This window comes from Mustelus asterias, chromosome 5, assembly GCF_964213995.1.
Source record: "Mustelus asterias chromosome 5, sMusAst1.hap1.1, whole genome shotgun sequence".
Taxonomy (NCBI): domain Eukaryota; kingdom Metazoa; phylum Chordata; class Chondrichthyes; order Carcharhiniformes; family Triakidae; genus Mustelus; species Mustelus asterias.
Window position 1 is genome coordinate 45,526,183 of NC_135805.1, and position 26,737 is coordinate 45,552,919.

Sequence of the window (26,737 nt, forward strand, 5' to 3'; positions counted from 1 at the left end):
GGATGCATTGGAGCACAATATCCATTACTGACTCACTTAGATTTCTACATTTTTTTGTTCATTGTTCTTTGTACATGAGAAGGGCTCAGATTCGCAGGTGAGTTCTTTCACAGCATGTATTACACAGGCCATCTGTACACATTTTGATTTGGTTTATTATTGTCACATGTATTAGCATGCAGTGAAAAGTATTGTTTCTTGCGCTCTATACAGACAAACCGTACATAGAGAAGGAAAGGAGAGGGTGCAGAATGTAATGTTACAGTCATAGCTAGGGTGTAGAGAAGGATCAACTTAATGCAAGGTAAGTCCATTCAAAAGTCTGACAGCAGCAGGGAAAAAGCTGTTTTTGAGTCGGTTGGTACGTGTCCTCAGACTTTTATATCTTTTTCACGACAGAAGATGGATGAGAGTATGTCCGGGGTACGTGGGGTCCTTGATTATGCTGGCTACTTTTTTACACTCCCAGCGTAGAGCTTTGCCCATTGTGAATTTCAGCATGGTAGTCAGTAGGCCTGAAGGGTTTAAAATGAAGACACTGAAGAATTCCTATTGCGTGACAGTAAAACAATTGATTATTTACTGAGGACATCCAATTCCAAGATTACTTTCTGTAACTTACGCTGAAGGACATCCTGAACCCTCTGAACGCAAACATTTCTCAATCTTCATTTAAGATATATTCTGCTTTTCTAATTTTTCTACCAAAGTGGATAACTTCTCACCTCACACAATATTCCATCCAACATAGTCTTGCCCACCCTCTTGTCTATATTCTTTTTGTATCCTCATCACACTTTGCCATCTAACACTGCACCATCAACAATCTTGGAGCATTACATTCAGTCCTCTCACCTCTAAGTTATTGATATAGATAGCTGAGGCCTAAACATTGATCCTTATAGGATCTCTGATTATACACTGCCATCTTGAGAATGATCTGTGAATTCCTACTGTTTGCTGCCATTCACCAGTCCTCAAGCCATCCTAATATCGCATGAGTCCTCATTTTGTGTAATAGCCTCTTGTGTGACACCATTCCGATTGCTTTTCTGAAAATCCAAATCCACTGCTTCTCCTTTATCCCATTTTACTGATTACACCCTCAAAAAACTTAACAGATTTGTCAAGCACAATTTCCCTTTCATAATTCAGTGCTGACTTGCTAAATCATATTATGATTTTCTAAGTGCCCTGTTACCAGATCCCTAATAATTAGTTCCACCATTTTACTACTGATCAGACCAACTAACCAGTAATTCCCAGTTTCCTCTCTTCCTCCATTCTTACCTTCTAATCCATGAGTATTGTTCTAAAATCTAGGAAATTCTGGAAAATCAAAACCATTGCACCCGCTATCTCATTCGCCAACTCTTTAATATCCTCCGGATGTAGGCTATCGGGTCCAGGGAATATGCCAGCTTTTAATTTGCACCTATATGTTAGATTGATACTGCAGTTGTGAAGAAGCTGTGTCGTACTGTTGAGGATGCTGTTATTTATACAAGATCTCCAACCATTAAAAAAAAATTCATGGCTTATTAGAAGAGTTGGGAGTTTCCTTAATTCCCAGGGCAAAATTCCTCCTCTGATGAACATTACAGAAACAAATGATCCTGTTATTAATTTTGCTGCTTGTCAGACCCTGCTGTGCCCAAATTGTTGATGACATTTGCTTGACAATGGTAACTGCAGTTTAAAAATTCATTTATTGGTTGTAAAACTTCTTTGGCATCCTGAAGTTAAGCTGCTACATATATGCAAATTGTCCATACTTTTCTTAGAAATAGCTCAGCAAATTCTTTCTGGTTGATACCCAAAATCACCCCGTAAAATATTTCAGTTATTAATAACAAAAAAGCATAATGTGTAGCGAATATAACGTTTACAAATCTGACAGATCATTCCTGACTGGAAGGTCTGAGAAATCACCTTGCTTAAGTCTAAAGTTTAGTTATTAGTGTGATAAGTAGGTTTACATTGACACTCTAATGAAGTTACTATGAAAATCCCCTAGTCACCACACTCTGGCGCCTGTTTGGGTACACTGAGGGAGAATTTAGCATGGCCAATGCAGCTAACCAGCACGTTTTTCAGGCTGGGAGGAAACCGGAGAAAACCCATGCAGACTCCGCACAGTGACCCCAACTGAGAATTGAACCCAGGTCCCTCCTGCATCTGGGCCAAGTTGGTGGGCTTTACACCCCAACACTGCTGGCACAATTTGTTTATCGTTGTTGCTGCCTGTAGGAGATACTAAGTGAAGAGTTGCTACTGAAAGGTTTTAGTGGCTTTGATGGCAAAGTATTTACATGGGGACATCACACCCATAAGTGGTGCCCTCTACTATCTTGGCTGAGTTCGATGCCGACCAGGGCTTCAATCCGGTCCTTCTCGTCTCTTTGGCTCAGTATCACAAATGTTGGTGGTTTTGCCCATTAAGCTGAAAGCAGATGTGTTCATAGCTGCATACAATATATGTACCAGTACAAAGCTTCAACCTGAATGCATTTGGAGAAAGGTGAAACCATTCTGTACACAATGGCCACTAGAGGGAGTAAAAGCATTAACTTTATTTTTAAAATTTACACATATAAAAAATGAAGATGTAAAATAATGCGGATCCCCTAGTCGCCACACTCCAGTGCCTGTTCAGGTACACTGAGGGAGAATTTAGCATAGCTAATGCATCTAACCAGCACATCTTTCAGACTGGGAGGAAACTGGAGCACCCGGAGGAAACTCATTTCTAAGAAAGTAGAGGTGTTAGTGGACTTTCTTAACTATAGCATCAGTGTAGAGGGACAAGGACAGAATGTTGGTGATCTGGACACCTGAAAACGTGAAGGTCTCGGCCATTTTTCCCCACGGAAATGCATAAAATCTCACTGGGCCTTACTGAATGGATACTGAAATGTTGTTTCCCTTGGATGGAGAGTCCAGAACTAGTTAGCACAGTCTCAGGGTAAAGGGTCAGGCTTTTAGGACTGAGATGAGAAATGTCTTCCTTCAGAGGATTTGTGAATCTTTGGAATGATTGATTCCAGAGATTTGTGAATGCTCAGTCTCTGGGTGCATTCAGGACTGAGAATGATAAAACGTTAAGTACTCAGAGAATAAAGATTGATGGGGGTAGGGTGGGAAGGTGCAGTTGTTATGGAAGTTCAACCATGATCTTGTTAAGCATGCTCAAGGTTTATTTCTGCTTCTCTTTCTGATGTTATCATTCCTCGCCCCTCTCCTTCAACTTCAGTCCCTCTCTTGCTCCCCATTCTTCCTTCCCCTCCCACTCTGCATCCCCCCTTCCACTCTCCATCCCCATCCCCGTCCCTTCCTCCCCTCCCGCTCCTTCCCTCCTTCCTCCTCTTTCTGTCTCCCTCAACCTCTCTCTTCCCATCCCTCCCTCCTGCCTCTCCTCTTCACTCTCTCTATCTCAGCCTTGTCCTACCTCCTTTGCTCCTTCCCATTCTTCCTCTCCTCTTTTGCCTCTTCGAATCCATGTCATTCTCTGCTTGTCCTCCTTCTCACTTCCTCTCTCCCTTGTTTCCCTCCCACACTCAGTTTCTCTCCCTCTCCGCCCTCATTTGTCGCTGTCCAGCTCACGCTTTGCACCGTCACTGTGACAACTGCTGGACTTTAACTTTGGACCCGTTTCCTTGGTAACGATGACCCACCTGTATGTCAACCTGCATTAACGTTAAAGCACACTGAGGCGAGATGAGCTCCTGCTTTGCATCCTGCACAGTATCCGCTCTGTAGATTTGGACAAGAGGCGTTTGATTGGGAAGAAGATCATTGTCCTCTCCTCCACCCCACCCTTCATTGACTTGGTTATTCTTTTCTCTTGTTTGTAATCTGAGCTCTGATGGACACTTGGTGTTTCAATGTTAAATCCAGAAAGTCGCTGCTGGTGACACCAGATGGAGGGATCCCAGGACTGCCCACCTGGTTCAAGGAACCAACTCATGCAGTGATCCAGCAAGAGGCTCACAAATGTATCTTGGGTGAGAGCTTTGTCCAGGGAGGGGGGTTTCCAGGGCTTCTCTGCTCTGCTGAATTGGGGATGGTGGTGAGGAAAGAGGAGTGGGGGGTGCAGAGTTAAAGCTGAGCTTTCTGATGCCTCCCCCCAATGCGCTGGTTCAAAGGGAGAGGCTTCCAACCCCGGTGCGATCGCCACATAGCAAATCCTGGCAAATCCCAAACACTCCACCGGGACCTGAGGCTGGGCAATCCGAGCTCACTCTCACTGTGGCTCATCTGAAAGATAAACGCAGGTTCGTCTTTCGATTTGTCAAGCTGGGTTAAGTCCTGGGGCTCGCCAGAAATTTGGCACTTCACAAGCCCTTCCGCTTTACTTACTCCACTTGTGTTGGCAAATTCCACCCAGATTCAGTGTATTAGAAAGAAATATTAATCATGGAGTAAAGCAAAGTATATCTTACTGATAGGGCTGCATAGGATGCATTTGTTCTAATCAATTGATATAATAATGGTAAGTTTATATTTAACATATAATAATATATATCTTTGTAGATTACATATACCTTTTCTTGTTCTTTCATGGGATGTGGGCACTGGCAAGCATTTGTTACCTGCCCCGAATTGCCCTTGAACTGAATGGCTTACTAAGCTATTTCAGAGGGCAATGAGCATTACCCCAGTCCAGGCATGGACAGTAGATTTTGTTCCCTAAAGGATATTGGTGAAGCAAATGTTCTTTTTTTAACAGCAACCAATGATAATTTCAAACAAAGACAGCACAGGAACAGGCCCTTCAGCCCACCATGCCTGTACGACACATGACACCTTTCTAAACTAAAGATCTTTTGCCTTTACGTGGTCCATATCCTTCTATTCCCTGCCTATTCATGTATCAATTCCAGATTTTGTTAATCCTATTGAATCCTACTGGCTGCCATAATGGGATTTATATCCCTGTCCCCAGAATATTAACTGGGGTCACTGGATTATTAACCCAGTGACATTTACTAGCACCTCAGAGTGCTAGTTAACAAATTTCTCTCACCATTAACATATATATATATACCTGTTAGTGTTTATTTTGGCATCCTGTCCAGAACTATTTTGAACAATAATGTGAAATAAGCGCTGACCAGAGATGAAAATCTAAGACTCAAATGAATTTCCCCCCATTTGGATCAGATTTTGAAGGACTATTTTCCCCTTGTTTCTACAATACAGGATATCAGATTGTTCTCCAACCAAACTCATTCCTCTTTTTTATTAAGTATTTGCTATCCTTGGTAACATTATCTGGACACATGGACCATGGTCAGCATGCCATGTTCACTGATGATGCCGAGCTCTATTTCTCCATCGCTCTTCCATGACCTCTCAGCATGGCTGTCAGATTGCCTATCCAGAACAAACAACTAAATAAGCCATAACTTCATCCATCTGAAACGTTGTGAAGGCTGGAGTTTTCTTTTCAGCCCCCACCACAAACTCCATTCCCTTGTTATTGATTTTGGCCCGAATTCCACAACCTCATCCACACTGGGATTCTCCGGTCTCACTGCAGTGAATTCTCGCTGGCAGCAGTGGCGGGGCGAACGGGACGGATCAGAGAATCCCGGCCATTATCTCACTCATTAGTCACTCTACAATCAGTAATCTTGGCATCTGATTCAAACCAAAGCTGATATTTAAATTCCACATCTATCCACTGCCAAGACTGCTTACCTTGTACTTCATTGATTCACCAATTGGCAAAAACAAATTTTCTCTATTACCCTCTCAAAACATTTCATAACTTAACAAAGTCCCCTCCTTAACCTTCTCTCTTTCATAGAAGAAATCATAGAATCATAGAATCCCTACAGTGCAGAAAGAGGCCATTCAGTCCATCGAGTCTGCATTGATAACAATCCTACCCAAGCCCTATCCCATAACCCCATGTATTTACCTTATTAATCCCCCTGACACTAATGGTCAATTTAGCATAGCCAATCCACCTAACCTGCACATCTTTGGACTGCGAAAGGAAACCGGGGCACCCAGAGGAAACTCACGCAGACACGGGGAGAACGTGCAAACTCCACACAGGCAGTCACCTGAGGTCAGATTTGACCACGGGTCCCTGGCGCTGTAAAGCAGCAGTACAACTGCGCCACCCTTTCAGTGAATAAAATCATAATTTTTCTGAATCTTCACAACGAAGACAGTGATCCATGACAAAAATAACAATAATTGTAAAATGGAACTAAATAATCATATTAAATTTGAAAGTAAATTTGTGAACTTCAACATTTCTGTCCCTTTTTGATAACATTGTAACCAGGCCCATGCAAGATGCAATGTGTTGGTGACAGCAACAGTGTGAATGTGCTTTGCTTTATCCTACTAATGCAATCAAGTACCTATTCTTCAGACAAACATTAGTCACAGACAACATCTTGTTTACCTTTGCATCAAGAATATGTTTGCTGCTCATGTCTAATATAATTTCATAGATTAATGCATTAAAATATTGTTTTTTTGCAACTGTAGCGCTGGGAGAAAAGATCCATGAGCAATACGTGCAAGAGGCGGATTTTGAACAGAAACAGATTATGGACGAAACAAAAGCAGCATTTTTATATTGGGTATAAAAGTTCCATCCTTTTCAATTCCCAATGTTCTCCCCTTCCCTCCTTTTCTAAAAGCTGTTGTATAATTCACTGTCTGATACATTACCCAGTTGCCCATTGTTCATGTGCGAGCTTGGGTTTTGAGCTCAACTGTGAAACCTCTCTTGCTGGAATAGCTTGGCAGCACGTGAACTCTTATGGTGGCATGGCGGCACAGTGGTTAGCACTACTGCCTCACAGTGCAAGAGACCCAGGTTCAATTTTGGCATCGAGTGACTACCTGTGTGGAGTTTGCATGTTCTCCCCCTGTTTGCATGGGTTGCCTATGGGTGATCCGGTTTCCTCCCACACTCCAAAGATGTGCAGGTTAAGTTGATTGGGCTATGCTAAATTACTCCTTCGTGTCAGGGAGATAAATATGTGAGGTTCTGGAGACAGGGCCTGGATGGGATTGTTGTCGGTGCAGGCTCAATGGGCCAAACAGCCTCTTTCTGCCCTGTAGGGATTCTATAATTGTATTGCGTAGCTATTCCATTGAGGGGGGCATCACAGTCCAATTTTGTCTTCACCCATCACCCATACTTCCAATAGAAATAACCAAGCATCAATTCTGAAGGATGAAACAGCACAAATTTGAGATTTGACACCCACAAGGGAAGAAAAGGAGGCGGGGGAAGAAATTGGATCAAACTGAAGGAAGATTTATGTGATACATCTTTCTCAATTATCTGTGTATGAAATATATGAAGCACTATTATTCTTAAATGTATAGATGTTCATTCCATGGGTAAATGGCATTGAGTCACTGAGACAAGCAGAGCAGAAAGATCCCAGGCTTGATCTCTGTTCTGAGTTGTTTCAGTTTACCTGACACAGTAATTGACTGCAATTAAACTGTTTTGACAGTTGGCATCCAGAAGGCCTGTCTGGAAGAGGGTCTAAATTGTTAACAGTGAGGGAAGATTAAACTTAACAGGGGGAAATTTCCCCATCCCACCCACCACTTGAATCGTAGCAGTCGGGACAAGACCATGCAAAATTCCTTTGACCTCAGGTGGGATTTTCCGGTTTTGGGGTGAGCGTGGCCGGAAAATCCCATCCATATTCTCCCTTCTTTTTCCTGTCATGGTCAATCAGAACACTGCACAACTTAGGCACAGTTTATAAAGGATGATTGCTTGAGGGGAGTGGCAGAGGAGAACAATATCCTGGTAAAATCAGGATGTAGGTATGTTTAAGTCAGTTAGTGTTGAGTAAGGTGGGTCCCACTATGCTGTAATTACATATCTGAAAGCTTCAGAAACCATTTCATTTTAGAGATTTGGCATTATATGTGAAGGAGGTATCCATACATGTTTTACTTTAATGTACGTTTACTTTGTGTAAATACAGTCTTGAGTTCAAGCTGCAGTGGCAATGTTGCTGCATAGTATATGCACAGAGTACTAAAAAATGTGGCAATCCCCACAGTGCAATTTGAAGCCCCAACGAATTTCTCTACTCAGTTTAAATTGTATGCTCTTCATCTCATCTAAAAAGTTACTGGATATATTATTGTGCCTCTAGTGTGTTTGAATATGATCTTAGGGTTGCATGGGTTTCCCTACGTTGGCATTCTGCCACTGTTTCACAGATGTCAGAAGCCAGGACTGAAGAAGACATCTTAGATTTCCTACAACTCATCTTGAAGTGTTCTTGCTCCATCAGGCAACAAGGGAATTTCCTTAAAATTAAGACAGTGTGACTGCTGCCTGGGACATTGTCACTGATGACAGGGATGCCTGTTGATGTAAAAGGCTTTGTGATTCCTATTCCAAAATAGGAATCCCAATTAGAGTTCCCATCTTCTAAATTATCACTGCAGTGGATAAAATTGTGTCCGCCAAAATTCTTGGCCAAAACTTCAAAAACTGAACCAATTGAAAATAGCACTGAGAATAATACCCAACACTTTGTTAAAGTTAATTCCATTCACTGAAATTCTTCTGAAAACATAGCAAGTTCCTGCTTTCCCATCATTCCAGAATGTGCCAGGCCCCATGACTCACAGAGCACAATCTAATTCTAACAGGATTAGACAGGGTAGATTCAGAAAGAATGTTCCCGATTGGCGGAGGGCGGGGTGGGTGGGGGGGTGGGGGGGGGGGGGGGGGGGGAGTCCAGAACTAGGGGTCGTAGTTTGAGGATAAGGGGTAAAGCTTTTCTGACTGAGGTGAAAAGAAATTCCTTCACCCAAAGGGTGGTGAATCTGTGGAATTCACTACACAGAAAATGGTTGAGGCCAAAAAGTTGCGTGATTTCATGAAGGAATTAGGTGGAGCTCTCGGGGTTAAAGGGATCAAGGGATATGGGGAGGAGGGGGGTTCAGGATATTGAATTTGATGATTAGCTATGATCATAATGAATGGCAGAGCAGGATCGATGGGCTGAATGGCCTATTCCTGTTTCTATTTTCTAATCCAAATGAAAACTGCAGGAAATTGTGGAAAATGCATCAATTAAATGGATTTAATTATTAAATTGAATTTGTGTGCTTTAGGTATCTTGTCTTGACCAGAAGCTAGAGCATGGTATAGACAGACCAAGAAGAGATTTAGCAGGATGGATCTCCACCTAATTTTCTCAGCCACCTACAATGGCACGGATAGATATGACCTCCTAACCATAAAGCACTGCAAAGTTAAAGCATACTCTATGTCTTTCTAAAGTATACTCTATGATATATCTTTCCTTCACAGCCTAATTTTCCATACCACTGCTCACTTACCTTTTCAGACAGAAGATAAGCGACAGACTAACCCTGGCTGTTTACAATGTTGCACCATAATAGGTGTTTTTTTAACGGACAAATCACTTTTCACTCTCTGTCTAGGATTGAGGTAAAGAATTTTACCCAGAGGAGAGGTAAATGTGAACAGTTAATGATACCTGAGCTTGACAAAGTTCCTGACTCGTAAAGATTTAAAACTATTATGAATGATTTTTCCTAAGAAATGAACAGAGTGATTAGCACTTATTCCTTGTTTCCTTGTGTAAATACTTGTTCAGGCCAAGAAGGAGAAAGAAGAAGCAGTAAAAATGGCTTTGCTTGAGGCTGAACAGAAGAAGACAAAGGAGATTGAGGCATTGAAAAAGGCACACATGGCTGAAGTAAAGGTAGGTGCTTGCTCCAACCATTTTGCCCCCAGTCTCAGAGATGTGAATGCCGTCAGCCAGATTAAGGCTGACTCATAAGGAGATATTAGGAAGTGAAGGAGGTGGAGAAGCAGGAACTATTAGGGAGGGAATCTCAGAATGCGGGCCCAACTGGTTGAAGGCCACTAATGGAGGGGTAAAGGGAGAAGAAAACGTACCAACTATTGGCCTCAAAGGAATGGACAGTTAGCGATGGGGAGTTTTACTGCCGGAGAAGGTTACAGAAATGGAGAAATTTTGACACAATTAGAATTTTATATTTGCGATAATGCAGAAATGAGAGTCAATAAAAGTCAGTATGGGCAGGAGCTGTAGGTGAGGGGGACAGGAATTGGGCAGCAGAGTTTCAGCTAAGCTGCAGCTTAAGGAGCCAATGTTAGAGGTCAGGGTAAAAATGGCAGAGAGAGGCGGACTTAATCAGGTGGTTGGTAAAAGGATCTTAGAGTTTTTTTTATTCATTCATGGGATGTGGGCATCACCAACTAGGCCAACAGTTATTGCCTATCACTAATTTCCCTTGAGAAGATGGTGGTGAACTGCTTTCTTGAACTGCTGCAGTCCATGTGGTGTAGATACACCCACAGTGCTGTGAGGGAGAGAGTTCCAGGATTTTGACCCAGTGACAGTGAAGGAACAGTGATATATTTTTGTCCTACAGGCTGATCCTAAAGTATTGAGCATTTTAGGCACATGCAATTGAGGTCCAGTTTCAGGTGGTTGAGCTAGCTATGGCTTTGAATAGCTATGCCAATTTTGTACTTGTATACTCAGGTTTGGACGTTTTGGTGACTGTTGTGCCAGGTGTGGAGGTGAAACATTGGGCACAATTCTCCTATGCCCTCACCGGCAGATTCAATGGCAGTGGGTGAGGGCGGGGAGATTTCAGTAGAACGTTCAACAATGAGTTTCACACTGGCATGAATTTCCAAATTTAGAAATAGAAACCCTCAAATCTGCACCGACAACAATCCCACAGCAGGCCGTATCCCCACAACCCCACACATTTACCTCGCTAATGCCCCTAACCACATATCTCAGGACACTGACGGGCAATTTAGCATGGCCAATCAACCTAACCCACACATCTTTGGACAGTGGGAGGAAACCGGAGCACCCGGAGGAACATAAGAACTAGCTGCAGGAGTAGGCCATCTGGCCTCTCGAGCCTGCTCCGCCATTCAATAAGATCATGACTGATCTTATTGTGGACTCAGCTCCACTTACCCGCCCGCTCACCATAATCCTTAATTCCTTTACTGTTCAAAAATTTATCTATCCTTGCCTTAAAAACATTCAATGAGGTAGCCTCAACTGCTTCACTGGGCAGGGAATTCCACAGATTCACAACCCTTTGTGTGAAGGAGTTCCTCCTCAACTCAGTCCTAAATCTGCTTCCCCTTATTTTGAGGTTATGCCCTCTAGTTCTAGTTTCACCCGCCAGTGGAAACAACTTCCCTGCTTCTATCTTATCTATTCCCTTCATAATCTTATCTGTTTTGATAAGATCTCCCCTCATTCTTCTGAATTCCAATGAGTATAGCCCCAGTCTACTCAGTGTCTCTTCATAAGCCAACCCTCTCAACTTCAGAATCAATCTAGCGAATCTCCTCTGCACCCCCTCCAGTGCCAGTATATCCTTTCTCAAGTAAGGAGACCAAAACTGTACACAGTACTCCAGGTGTGGCCTCACCAGCACCTTATACAGCTGCAACATAATCTCATTGTTTTTAAACTCCATCCCTCTAGCAATGAAGGACAAAATTCCATTTGCCTTCTTAATTACCTGCTGCACCTGCAAACCAACTCCTTGAGATTCTTGCACAAGGAAACCAGGTCCCTCTGCTCAGCAGCATGCTGCAATTTTTTACCATTTAAATAATAGTCCATTTTGCTGTTATTCCTACCAAAATGGATGACCTCCCATTTACCAACATTGTACTCCATCTGCCAGACCCTCACCCACTCACTTAGATTATCTATATCCCTTTGCAGACTTTCAGCATCCTCTGCACACTTTGCTCTTCCACCCATCTTAGTGTCATCTGTGAATTTTGACACACTACACTTGGAAACCCATGCAGACACAGGGAGAATGTGCAATCTTCACCCAGACAGTGACCCAAGCTGGGAACTGAACCCAGGTCCCGGTAGGTGTGAGGCAGCAGTGCTAACCACTGTGCCACCGTGCCGCCCAGTGACATTTTCTGCTGGTGCCTGCATGGCGGATCAGGAAAGCACTGGAGGCTGGTGTGAAACTGATTTGCATCCTGTTATTGCGATGCAGATAAACGCTCGATACCCCGCCAAACCGCCCCCCCCTCCCGCCCCCCCACAACGGCAGTGGGAAATCATATTGGCGCAAAACATGTCTGGAACAACGCGGTGTGCAGATGTTGGAAGTCACCTGAACAATGCCGAGGGTGGCTTCCGGACTTCAGGATGGAGGCTGCCGGAAACCATGAATCCTGGAACACCACAGCAGTGAGTGGGGGAGCATCTACAGGTGGATATTCCAGATTTGGTGTCCTGGAGGAGGTCTATCTTCCAGCCTCAGAATGTTCCTGGAGATTTATCTTCATTCGCTGGAGTCCATCTTCTGGCCTCAGATTGCTTCCAGAGATCCATCTTCATTTTCAGGAGGTTCATCTTCTTTCTTCAATAGTTGGTCAGTGATGTTGGGTATCTTTTCAATATGACACCTGGATAGGACAGCGGACTATACAACGTCAAGCCTTTCGCACCTTGGAATGTGACGTAAAACACCCAGTTGCATAATTACTGAAGTCAGGGCCAGAAGATTTTGCATGTTTTCCAGCTGGCCACCACAGCGGAAAGCACTCTATGTTCCTGCCTTCCCCCAGGACTCATCCCAAAATGGGAGAATTCTGCCCTTTGATGGAAGAAATCGATGATCTTGTCTTGGATTAGGGCATTAAAAATGGAGATGATAAAAATCAACAACTGCAGAGGTATTTGATCAATGCAAGGCTGCAGGCTAGAGAATTGAGAGTTTGAAGGGACAGTTGTAAATAGCAGGGTAGAGTTTTTGTAGAGGTGATCACCAAATGTAATGAAATTGAAAGAGGATGGGGTTGATGTGGATGCTGAGGGATACCAGACAATAGTTAAAAATGACTTCATCAATGACTTCTATGATCATTGGCCCAAAATTAGACCAATCCCAGGAGATGGTGAGGTTGAGGAAAAGGCTGTGAATGTGACAAGGAGAGGTTACTTGTTGACAGGAAACTAAAGTCATAGAATCATAGAATCCCTACAGTGCAGAAAGAGGCCATTCAGCCCATCGAGCCTGCACCGACAACACTCCCACCCAGGCCCTATCCCCTTAACCCCATGTATTTACCCTGCTGCCCCCAAATAGTAATAGAGATGTGGAGGAAGAAATTGCTAAGCAGATTATGGATATATGTGGGGGTCACAGGGTAGTTGTCATGGGGGACGTTAACTTTCCAAATATTGATTGGAACCTTTGTAGGTCAAATAGTTCAGATGGGCAGTTTTTGTGCAGTGTGTGCAGGAGGGTTTCCTGACACAATATGTGGATAGGCCGACAAGAGGTGAGGCCACATTGGATTTGGTACTGGGAAATGAACTGGGCCAAGTGTTAGATTTGGTTGTGGGAGAGCTTTTTGGAGATAGTGACCACAATTCGGTGTCTTTTGTTATTGCAATGGAGAGGGATAGGGCCATACGGCAGGGCAAGGTTTACAATTGGGGGAGAGGTAATTATGATGCGAGTAGGCAAGAATTAGGGGGCATAAGTTGGGAACAGAAACTGTCAGGGAAAGGCACTAATGAAAAGTGGAACTTTTTCAAGGAACAAATACTGGGTGTCCTTGATAGGTATGTCCCTGTCAGACAGGGAGAAAATGGCCGAGTGAGGGAACCATGGTTCACGAAAGAGGTGGAATGTCTTGTGAAAAGGAAGAGGGAAGCTTATGTAGGGATGAGGAAACAAGGTTCAGATGGCTCGATTGAGGGTTACAAGTTAGCAAGGAACGAGCTGAAAAAGGGGCTTAGGAGAGCTAGGAGGGGACATGAGAAGTCCTTGGCGGGTCGGATCAAGGAAAACCCCAAGGCTTTTTACTCTTATGTGAGGAATAAAAGAATGACCAGGGTGAGGTTAGGGCCGGTCAAGGACAGTAGTGGGAACTTGTGTATGGAGTCAGTAGAGATAGGAGAGGTGATGAATGAATACTTTTCTTCAGTGTTCACCAAGGAGAGGGGCCATGTTTCTGAGGAAGAGAAGGTGTTACAGGCTAATAGGCTGGAGGAAATAGATGTTCGGAGGGAGGATGTCCTGGCAGTTTTGAATAAACTGAAGGTCGATAAGTCCCCTGGGCCTGATGAAATATATCTTAGGATTCTTTGGGAGGCAAGGGATGAGATTGCAGAGCCTTTGGCTTTGATCTTTGGGTCCTCACTGTCCACGGGGAAGGTGCCAGAGGACTGGAGAGTGGCGGATGTTGTTCCTCTGTTTAAGAAAGGGAATAGAAATGACCCTGGTAATTATAGACCGGTTAGTCTTACTTCGGTGGTTGGTAAATTGATGGAAAAGGTCCTTAGGGATGGGATTTACGACCATTTAGAAAGATGCGGATTAATCCGGGATAGTCAGCACGGATTCATGAAGGGCAAGTCGTGCCTCACAAATTTGATTGAATTTTTTGAGGAGGTAACTAAGTGTGTTGATGAAGGTAGGGCAGTTGATGTCATATACATGGATTTTAGTAAGGCGTTTGATAAGGTCCCCCATGGTCGGCTTATGATGAAAGTGAGGAGGTGTGGGATAGAGGGAAAGTTGGCCAATTGGATAGGTAACTGGCTGTCTGATCGAAGACAGAGGGTGGTGGTGGATGGAAATTTTTCGGATTGGAGGCAGGTTGCTAGCGGAGTGCCACAGGGATCAGTGCTTGGTCCTCTGCTCTTTGTGATTTTTATTAATGACTTAGAGGAGGGGGCTGAAGGGTGGATCAGTAAATTTGCTGATGACACCAAGATTGGTGGAGTAGTGGATGAGGTGGAGGGCTGTTGTAGGCTGCAAAGAGACATAGATAGGATGCAAAGCTGGGCTGAAAAATGGCAAATGGAGTTTAACCCTGATAAATGTGAGGTGATTCATTTTGGTAGGACTAATTTAAATGTGGATTACAGGGTCAAAGGTAGGGTTCTGAAGACTGTGGAGGAACAGAGAGATCTTGGGGTCCATATCCACAGATCTCTAAAGGTTGCCACTCAAGTGGATAGAGCTGTGAAGAAGGCCTATAGTGTGTTAGCTTTTATTAACAGGGGGTTGGCGTTTAAGAGCTGCAACCGTACAGGACCTTGGTGAGACCACATTTGGAATATTGTGTGCAGTTCTGGTCACCTCACTATAAGAAGGATGTGGAAGCGCTGGAAAGAGTGCAGAGGAGATTTACCAGGATGCTGCCTGGTTTGGAGGGTAGGTCTTATGAGGAAAGGTTGAGGGAGCTAGGGCTGTTCTCTCTGGAGCGGAGGAGGCTGAGGGGAGACTTAATAGAGGTTTATAAAATGATGAAGGGGATAGATAGGTGAACGTTCAAAGACTATTTCCTCGGGTGGATGGAGCTATTACAAGGGGGCATAACTATAGGGTTTGTGGTGGGAGATATAGGAAGGATATCAGAGGTAGGTTCTTTACGCAGAGAGTGGTTGGGGTGTGGAATGGACTGCCTGCAGTGATAGTGGAGTCAGACACTTTAGGAACATTTAAGCGGTTATTGGATAGGCACATGGAGCACACCAGGATGATAGGGAGTGGGATAGCTTGATCTTGGTTTTAGATAAAGCTCGGCACAACATCGTGGGCTGAAGGGCCTGTTCTGTGCTGTACTGTTCTATGTTCTTGTCCCCTGACACTAAGGAGCAATTTTGCCATGGCCAATTAACCCAACCTGCACACTTTTGGACAGTGGGAGGAAACCAGAGCACCCAGAGGAAACCCACGCTGACACAGGGAGAACGTGCAAACCCCACACAGAAAGCAACCCGAGGATGGAAGTGAACTCGGATCCCTGGTGCTGTGAGGCAGTAGTGCTAACCACTGGGCCACCATGCTGCCCATGTGGGGAGTGAACCCAGAGGAAAGGGGGCAAGGAGAGCCCCAACGGAAATTGAAATCTCTCCATAAGGACTCTTCAGGACAGGGCACCAGAGAGAAAAGGAAGAAAGCTTGATTTGAGGAATAGTACACACTTAAAGGAAGGGTAATAGTGGCAAAATATGGTGGGCTGCTTAAAGGAAGAGGTTTCAAATTGTACAGAGAGGTGGGGGGGATGGAGGTATGATTGGGTGATAAGGGGCACACTGCCACCATAATGATCTGGGCAGGACAGATAGCAGTAAATATAAACAGGTAGGGAACTTCAGTTAGGGACAAGATACTCTCATTTTAAGATTAAGTTTCAGTCAAGGATGTTGGTTCAATCATCCACATTAAAGTTGTGGTTGACTTTGTTTTGTCTGCTACAATTCTATCCCCCGTAGTCAGAGGTGAATGTAAGCCAGTCAGGTCCGGTAAGGCGCACTGGTAAGAAATATAGAAATATAATAAATAGGATTAGGGGTAGGTCGAACCGGTCCTTCGAGCCTGCTCCACCATTCAACATGCCGCTCTTCTCTCGAACACCCAGTCCCTGGTTACATCTTCAATACCTTCAGATGCTTTAGCGCCAGATGATGATACATTGAATCAAATGAAGTCAATGCTTGTCGGTTCCCCCTGTTCCTACAGCACATCGGACAGTGCGGAGAATGAAAAATCAGGCTTGGAAGATGAAACGCTCATTTCCATTTCCATCCAATTTTAAGAGCACCTAAATTAACGAACAGAAAATCAGGTTGATTTTGATTTCCCCGACTGATTTTCCTGCCTGCAGTAATTCCCGTCAATCTACGCAGTATATTTCCACCAGATGCCGCTTTGCACTGTGAAATAATTGTAGCTCAAGGATTATAGTACCTGCATGAAATCCTTCTGCTCGTTAACACATGGAGACAATTCTCATTTATTCAAAGGTTTAAAATAATTGGTCAGGGTAATGACGGAGGAATTTCAAGTTCTTTCCTTTGAGATTCTGCTCTCCATATCTTCAACAGAGCCATAAGCTATTTCCTTTGATTAGCTAAGGCCTGCTTTGAAATATTGGCGAGAGGAACATCATTCAAATCTTTATACCCTCTGCCCAGCATGATTGACATGCGTAATTCATTCATTCATTTTGGGACTTTATTGGAGGGAGCAATTCCAAGCGCCCATATGCAATTGATCCACACCAACTGGTTCCCCAGAATCACATTGGGGGGGGGGGGGGGAGGAGTGGGGGTGTATCCCAATGATGTGCTAGGGAATCCCTCTGGGAAGTCTCCATGTGAGAGTTTACTCAGCAAGTGTCCAGGAATGTTAACTTCCACTGGACAATTACCCTGGACTGGGAACCATCCGGCAGAATTGATGTAACTCACTGACTTCAGATGGTAATGCCAGTTTTACCCTAATAGTTACCCTGAAAGAGTTAGAAGAAAAAAACATTATCTAACCATCTAAACAGCCAGACTGAGCCTCACAGGAGACCCAGGGGACAGCTCACAACTTCCCCAGGGGATCCCACTGGCACCCCTACCCTCCCCAATCAGACCCAACACCCGTAAAGGCTCTGACACCACCCCCTTGACTCTGACCTCTCCCCTCCTGCTCTGAACCCCACTCCCCACCGGCTTTAATTCCCCCTCCCGCTCTGAACCCCTCTGCATCCAGCTCCAACCCCCCCCCCCCCCCACCCATCCCTGGTCTGAACCTCTGCCCCCAGCCCCCCCAGCTTGACCCCTCTGGTTCAGGATACCCCCCTCCAGTCTGAGACAACCCCCCCCCTCCCCAACTCCTCTCTGATGAGGGACATGCAGCCCCTCCTTTCTAGTCTGGGACACCCCACCCCCTGGTCCAGGACATAACACTCCCCAAAATCCTCTGGTTTCTCCTCCTACGCTCCCCCATCTCTGGTCCAGGACACCCCCTTCTCTGATCTGGGACACCCACCCCGGGACACCCCCCACTCCCCCAACCTTCCTTTGGTCCAGGACACATGCCTAATCCGATCCACCTCGCCTTGACCCGCCCTTTCCCCAGTCCCTCCCCCACCCTGTAATCCTTTTATCTTTGAAACTTACCTGCTCCCTTGTCCCTTTAAACATCCTCTTTACAGCAGCTACTGCCATAAAACATGCATCCCAGTTAGTCCGTAGCCATGCTGCTGAGGGTATGCTGCATTGCCTCTATCTCACCCAGCCTGATGAGGAAGATTGGGTGAGACAGGAGTTTGGGAATCCCAGCCGGAGTAAATCATTCGAGAGTGGTAATCCGACGGAGATCGCCACTCTACGGAAGTTATGGGCCATATTTGCAACATCCAACTGCACATTGTAGATTTAGTTGCCAGACCTTACATTCATTATCTTCAGTGTTGGCTCTTACCTGCCTTGAAGACATTTTGTGAGTTCAGCTTGTTTTGTACATTCTGACTGCTGAATAATGTGCTCAGGTGATCAAACCTGTACCCAAAACTACACGGATCTGTGGAATACATTCTTGCGAACCTCAGCAGACCCTATATTTGGAAGCACTGCTCTTGCGAGGAGTCCTAACATTCCATAGGACAGAAAAAAAGTTCTCCACACAATATCAATAATCATGTTCCGATCAGTATTCATGATTCCTGCCCTGGGGTGGCACGGTGACACGGTGGTTAGTGCTGCTGCCTCACAGCGCCAGGGACCCAGGTTCGATTCCCGGCTTGGGTCACTGTCTGTGTGGAGTCTGCACATTCTCCCCGTGTCTGCGTGGGTTTCCTCCGGGCGCTCCAGTTTCCTCCCACAGTCCAAAAGATATGCTGGTTAGGTGGATTGGCCATGCTAAATTCTCCCTCAGTGTACCCGAACAGGCGCCGGAGTGTGCTGACTAGGGGATTTTCACAGTAACTTTATTGCAGTGTCAATGTAAGCCTACTTGTGACACTAATAAATAAACTAAAACTAAACATTATGCAAAGGGATCGGTGAAGTTAAGTGTCTAGGAATGGGGATGGGAAGGAGCTTTGCTATAGAACTGTACCAATAAGAAATTGAAGTTACTTTCACCCCTGCCTGTAGTCTAAACATATTTTGAACTGCAATGTTATGTAAGTTGTATGCATGTGTGCTTAGCAGCGAGTCTCATCATTTCACTTCCATTATTCAAACGCAGTAATATCTTTTGTACATTGCTATGGTTGGAGTTGTGCACCTGAATCCAGGAATATGCTTGCTGGTGAAGGATTTACACTCTGTTCAGATTTGACTCAGTGTCTAATACCTCCATGGCTGCACGGGGCAAAGGTCAAACGTTTTTCCCCTTTCTGCATTTGGCCTCTTCCACCAATCAAGTCAACAAAGAACATTTTGTCCCAGCAATCCGCAAACAGCCAGGTATCAATACAAGGTATTCAGGAGCAGCCCAAGGTGTTCTGCCCTCCCGATGACTGTATTATTGCATTTGGATGTTTATGTCTGTTGCTTTGTGAAGTTGTCAATGTCAGCGTGTTGATATTCGGAATTCACTGCAATAGTTGTACACGTGAACCATAAAGGTAAGAAGGTACAATATAGTGAAATAGAAAGTGCTGGGAAAACTCAGCATGTCTGGCAGCATCAGGTAGTCATGATGTGGAGATGCTGGCGTTGGACTGGGGTAAACACAGTAAGAAGTCTAACAACACCAGGTTAAAGTCCAACAGGTTTATTTGGACCAAATAAACCTGTTGGACTTTAACCTGGTGTTGTTAGACTTCTTACTGCATCAGGTGTAGTCAGATCAAGCCCAAGATGGGAGCAATGCCTCACCCTGTCAGCTTGGATCTTGTTTGTCCCTCTCATGGGGACCATGAGGTGTATAAAATTATGAAAGGCATAGATAGGGTGAACGGTGGGAAGCTTTTCCCCGGGTCGGTGGTGACGTTCACGAGGGGTCATAGGTTCAAGGTGAAGGGGGGGAGGTTTAACACAGATATCAGAAGGACATATTTTACACAGAGGGTCGTGGGGGCCTGGAATGTGTTGCCGGGCAAGGTGGTGGAGGCGGACACACTGGGAACGTTTAAGACTTATCTAGACAGCTATATGAACGGAGTGGGAATGGAGGGATACAAAAGAGTGGTCTAGTTTGGACCAGGGAGCGGCGCGGGCTAATTGTTCTTTGTTTCTCGTTTCAAGGCTTCATTCTATGATCATCTTGCTGGTGCCAGTACAGAGCGAGACTGCGGATAGTTGGGAACCTGTCTCGGGGGCAGGGAATTCAGATGGTGTTCGTAAAGCAGAAGTGGAAATGAATAGGGTTGGGAAGCATTTTCTGATCAGGGCCAGTGTGATCTCCTGGACTCGTTTCGATCGCCACAGGGGGTCGGAGAGGAATTTTCCAGATTTTTTTTTTCCCCATATTGGCCCTGGGGTTTTCACTCTGGGTTTTCGCCTCTCCCTGGAGATCACATGGTCTGGAATGGGGGGGTGGGGGTGAGTTAATAGGTTGTGATGAACAAAGCATCGTAGCTGTGAGGGACAGCTCGGTGGATAGGATATTGGTATGTAGATAGGCTGGAAAATTGGGCGGGGATCCTGGATTCAGGATTCAATCCTGGACCGGGGAGCGGCGCGGGCTTGGAAGGCCGAAGGGCCTGTTCCTGTGCTGTATTGTTCTTTGTTCTTTTGTTCATGAATTGGGCTCAAATTTGAATTTTTTTTTTGGATGAAATATATATTTTTTAAAAGATGGGATGCAATGCCTTATCTTGTCATCTTGGATCTTTTTTGTCTCTCTTGGACGGCACGGTGGCACAGTGGTTAGCACTGCTGCCTCGCAGCACCAGGGACCCAGGTTTAATTCTGGCCTCGGATCACTGCCAGTGTGGAGTTTGCATATTCTCCCCGTGTCTGCGTGGGTTTCCTTCGGGTGCTCCGGTTTCCTCCCACACTCCAAAGATGTGCGGGTTAGGTTGATTGGCCATGCTCAATTGACCCTAGTGTCAGAGGGGTTAGCAGGGTAAATATGTGGGGCTACAGGAATAGGGCCTGGGTGGGATTGTGGTCGGTGCAGACTCAATGGGCCGAATGGCCTCCTTCTGCATTGTAGGGATTTTCTGATTCTATGATTCTTGTGGGGACCATGAATTGGATTCAATGGGATTTTGAATTTGATTTTGAAGCAAGTAATAATGGATTTGAGTTGGCACAGTCCACTCTGAGTATTGGCTTTGTAACTTTAAAAATGGGGTAAAAAAATTAAAAATAAAAAGGTTAACATTTCATGTTCAATACGACTTCTTCAGAGCTCCATCCCATTACTAATGTGTATTGGTTCACCAGTGGGTTTCACAAAGGAGTATACAATGTGAATTGCTCTAAACAGTCCTTTATGTGATGTGATTCTTGACCTCACTCAGTTTTAGTGGGGCAGTACAATGCTGCACAGAGGTAAAGGCAGCACAGTGGCACTGTGTTTAGCACTGCTGTCTCACAGCACCAGGGACCCGGGTTTGATTCCCGGCTTGGGTCACTGTCTGTGCGGAGTTTGCACATTGTCCCTGTGTCTGCGTGGGTTTCCTCCCACAGTCCAAAGATGTGCGGGTTAGGTGGATTGGCCATGCTAAATTGCCCCTTAGTGTCAGGGGGACTGGCTAGGGTAAATGCATGGAGTGATGGGGATAGGGCCTGGGTGGGACAAATGGCCTCCTTCTGCACAGCAGGGATTTTATGATCTATGATCTAAGTGAGGCTTCATTTGTGAGGTTAAGTAGACTATCAGCCAGCTACCCAGAATGTAAAGAGTGGTATCACAATCAGTTGTGCTGGCCTGACTTGCTCTATCATTATTTTTGAACAATGTTATAATACTGGAGAATGAATTAGTAATGTCTACCAGATCAACTCACTTTGCAACAGATGTACCTCAGGTCGATAGGATAATTAATCTAATGATAGAAATCTTGTTGTGATTCATGTGTTGGAATAAAATTTTTTTTCCCAGTTTGGTGTTTGATTTCTGGGTGCTGTAGATCTTAATCTCTTGATAAAAGTTGCTTGACCCACCATTCTGTTTATAAGGAAGCAATACGAAAAACCGAGGTTAGGAGTCGATGGCAACAAGAGCAGCTGGTCAGCACAGAGCGTGAACTTGGAAAGCAACGCCTAGCTCATGGAATCCAGCAGACACTTTACAAGTGTGAAATTGAAAAGGGCAAGGCTGTAACTGAAGCAAGAGAAGAAGAAAAGCAAATGTTATCCCATACTCTTCATCAAGCGGTAATGTAAGTTCTTCTTCTTGCCCTTTGTGTCAGATCTGTAGTAGCTGTAGACATCTTCATAGCAGATGAAATAACTCTGGCTCTCTGTTGACAAGACCCTGCGTTTCCCATTGTTGCCAGGTAGGTGTGCCATTACCTTTTTGTTATTGTTTGTGGTATCTAGGTGGGTGTGGTTTCCTAAACTAGGGATCACCTTGACATGTCTTCTTTTATGCAGTGCCACAGGAAGCAAGACATGTAGATCCAACGAAACCTCTGGTACCAATGTTATTGAGACATTGGCATGCATCTATGGTGTTACTGAACTGTTTTCCCAGCATGTCTTAGGAATAGGAGCCTCTGCATTCACCAATAATCTGCCATTGTGAGTTATGCTACCTTATGTCTGCAAATCCAGGTACGGGAGCACTACTGAGTGGCATGGTTCACTTCTTATGCAGCCCAAAGTGCCTGGCAGCCCGCCAAATGGTCCATATCCCTCTATAGCCATCTTACCCATCTATCTGTTTAAATGCTTTTTAAAAGACAAAATTGTACCCAACTCTACTACTGCCTCTGGCAGCTTGTTCCAGCCACTCACCACCCTTTGTGTGAAAAAATTGCCCCTCTGGACACTTTTGGATCTCTCCCCTCTCATCTTAGACCTGTGCCCTCTAGTTTTAGACTCCCCTACCCTTGGGAAAAGATGTTGACTATCTAGCTGATCTATGCCCCTCATTATTTTATAGACCTCTATAAGATCACTCCTCAGCTTCCTATGTTCCAGGGAAAAATTCCCAGGTCCCAATAAATTAACAAACCCCACAAGGTGTTTGCACAATCTCTAATGGGTGATTGGTACTTTTGTATCATTATAAAAACGTGACACCAGTGGAGCAGTTTTCATTTTCTTCGGCTGCAAGTTCTGTGCATTATTTGAATAAAGCAAGTTAGGAAAATAGTATTTTGCAATAGCAGTAAAACTGACAATTAAAATTTTTAAACCATATAATTGTGGGGTTGCATTGTGTACTCATTAATATGAAGGCTGTTTGTCCTGCAAATGTTCTTGCAACAAGTTCAGCATCATGCATGGCCAAGCGCAGAAGAATGGTTTGTTTGTTGGACTCTGTACAACCTCTATACCTGAAACTCACAACAACAGTGTGATTTTGCTGCCCTCGCCCCTTCTGATGTCACCTTGGCAGCCCCAATAAGTAAGGTTGATTATTTTGTGCTGGATTATGAGCAGTTAAATGTGTGGATTCACAGCCTTTAATACTGTAAATCTATTTGTGCTCATCCAAAGTTTATTTATTATTTATTTATTTAATTATTAATGTCACAAGTAGGTTTACATTATCACTGCAATGACGTTACTGTGACAATCCCCTAATCACCACAATCCGGCACCTGTGTGGGTACACAGAGGGAGAATTTAGCATCGGACCTAACCAACAAGTCTTTCGAACTGTGAGGAAATGGGAGCACCCGGAGGAAACCCACACAGACACGGGGAGAACATACAGACTCCACACAGTCACCCAAGCGGGAATCGAATCCAGGTCCATGGCGCGGTGAGGCAGCAGCGCTAACCATTGTGTCGAAGCTATTTCATGTGGAACTCTGACAACCAGCCAAGAAAGGAGACTTTTAATTTATTTGGGCTGGTCTCAAACACAGGACAATATGTTAACTCATCACTGTAACCAGATCACATCATTATTATACAGTCCTAAATGTATTTTTTTGTGTGCGTGTGTGTTCACAATCACATGCTAATGCTAGATTTGTTTAATTTTAATCAGACAGGTAAAATTTGATGCTGAAACGCAAAGTCAATTTAATCTACAAGAAGCTTTGGACTTACAAAAAGCGGAATACGAAGAAAAAATCATAGCTGAGGTTGCTAAAGCTCATGAAGAAGAAAAGGCACAAGCCAAGGAACCCATCCGAATCTTACAAAGTAGACATCAGTCCGAAATAGACATGTTGAAAAAGTTACTGTGCGAAAAGGAGGTTGACCTCATAGAGGTTTACAGCAAGGTGGAGACCATGACCGTCTTGGAACTGGAGCTGGAGACTGAGCTACGTAACACAAGGAAGGCTTTCCAAGACTACATTAATCTCACTTTCCCAAACTTAGCCCCTGGGCAGGCAGACTTCATTCTTCCACCTCGACCAATGTGCCAAGGTTCACTTACTGAGTTGCCCTACAAATCCCAGAAGGCTCAAAAACACCCACAAGTGAAATAAAGAATAAAAGAACACTCGGGAATGTTTCTGATTTCATTAAAATTGAAACATCATCATAATTACGATTTATAGATGACTGATCAAGAATGAAATCATTGCCCCGTACAGTTATACTTTCATATCACTGTGCCACTATAATACCAAGAAATATCATGAAAGATAAAATGATTGCTTCAACTATTTGGTATATATAAAGGCCTCAGCAGCCCAAATTTGGCTGAAGAATGGAATTGAACTTCAATAGCCTTTCAAAATATTGAAACAGAATTATTTGAGGAGGTGGTGGTGTCATTGAACTAGAAATTATAGAAACCATAGAATCCCTACAGTACAGAAGGAGAGCATTCAGCCCCTCGAGTCTGCACCAACTGTTCAAAAAAGCATCTGACCCAGACCCTATCCCCGTAACTCCATATATTTACCCCATTAATCCCCCTAACCCACACATCTTGAGACACTAAGGGACAATTTAGCACTGCCAATCATTTACCAAAATGTCAACATTAAGAGCATTCAAATGGTTATTGGATAAACATATGGATGATATTGGAATAGTGTAGATTAGAGGGGCTTTAGATTGGTTCCACTGGCCAGTGCAACATCGAGGGCTGAAGGGCCTGTACTGCGCTGTAATGTTCTATGTTCTATGTTCTAATCCACCTAACTTGCACATCTTTGGAGTGTGGGAGGAAACCGGAGGAAACCCACGCATACACAGGGAGAAAGTGCAAACTTCACACAGACAGTCACCCAAGGCCAGAATTGAACCTGAGTCCCTGGTGCTGTGAGGTAGCAGTGCTAGCCATTGTGCCACCAGAAGCATGGACAACCTTGGGGAGATGGGTTCAGATCCCACCACAGCAGCTGGTGGAATTTAAATTCAATTAATTATTAAATTCAAATTTTCAATAAAAATCTGGAATTAATGGCTAGCCCCAGTGATGGTGCCATGAAACTATCATCAATTGTAAAAACCCATCTGGTTCACTGGAGAAGGAAATCTGTTGTTCTTACCAGGTCTAGCCTACATGTGACTCCGGATCCACAACAATGTGATTGACTCTTAACTACTCTCTGAAATGGCCTAGCAAACCACTCAGTCCAAGAGCAGTTCAGCATAGACAACAAATGCTGGCCTTGCCAGTGATGCCCAGATCTCATGAAATATTAAAAGAAGAGTAAACCCATTTTAATTTTCTTGCTAAATATTTTTACTTGAGTGATGAAAAGTAATGACACCACAGAGATTAAACTAGTGGAGGGGTTTCTGATTCACAATTAAGCAAATTAAATATGCACATTTTAGATGACATTTTTATTGAACCCGAACCCTGAATTCACCCTGTTGTTAATTCAGTTCCACATACTTACCCCACTAATCACCCTAACCCACACATTTTGGGACACTAAGGGACAATTTAGCTTGGCCAATCCATCTGACCTGCACATTTTTGGACTGTGGCAGGAAACCGGAGCACCCGGAGGAAACCCACGCAGACATGGGGAGAATGTGCAAACTCCACACAGTCATCCAAGGCTGGATTGAACCCGGGGCTGCGAGCATAAATGCACAGATATAACCTGGTATTCCATTACAGCATTTATTACATATCTGTTTCTTTAAAATTGGATACCTGAAAATAAATATTTGACGGACATTTGTGTCTAAGTAATAAACAGAAACAGTGGAGTAACTCATCACTGTGACGATTGCTTGTAAATACACTGTATTAAAAAAGTAGACTCCGTTGGGATACCTTTGAACTTGTATAATGTCTTAAATGATAATTGAAACTTGTTCATTTGATGTGCTAAGTGTAATTTTACCAAAATGTAAATTTTAAATTATAGAGAATTATAGAGAATATACTTGTTATAAGAATATAAGTGTTAAATCACAGAATCACAGAATTGTTACAGTGCAGAAGGACGCCATTTGGCCCATCCACTCTCCAAAGTTGGATTATAACTTAATGCCATTCTTTTGCCTTTTTCCTGTAACCCTGCACATTGTTTCTATTCAAATAATCATCCACCACACTTCCAGGCACTACATTCCAGACCTGAACTACTTGCTGTGTGAAAAAGTTTTTTCTAACATTACATTTGCTTCCTTTGTAGATCACTTCAACTCTGTGTCCTCTCATTTGCGATCCTTTTATGTGTGGGAGCTTTTTTCCCTTATCTACCCTGTCCAGTCTCCTCATGATTTTGAACATCTCTATCAAATCTCCTCTTCGCCTTCTCCTCTCCAAGGAGAACAGTCCCAACCTCTCCAGTCTATCCTCATAACTGAAGTTTCTTATCCCTGTAACCATTCTTGTAAACCTCTTCTGCACTGTTACCATG

The 26,737-nt window shown here is 44.1% G+C and overlaps 1 protein-coding gene across 1 annotated transcript; it reads left to right on the forward strand.

Moving 5' to 3' along the window:
• The first annotated feature begins 74 nt into the window (after positions 1-74).
• Positions 75-26,136, forward strand: LOC144493919 (uncharacterized). Its single transcript, XM_078213501.1, has 6 exons — positions 75-97; positions 3,898-4,004; positions 6,511-6,605; positions 9,639-9,746; positions 21,954-22,156; positions 23,941-26,136. Exons 1-6 carry the CDS (start codon positions 75-77, stop codon positions 24,386-24,388), a joined length of 984 nt encoding a protein of 327 aa, XP_078069627.1. The 3' UTR covers positions 24,389-26,136.
• The last annotated feature ends 601 nt before the right edge of the window (positions 26,137-26,737 follow it).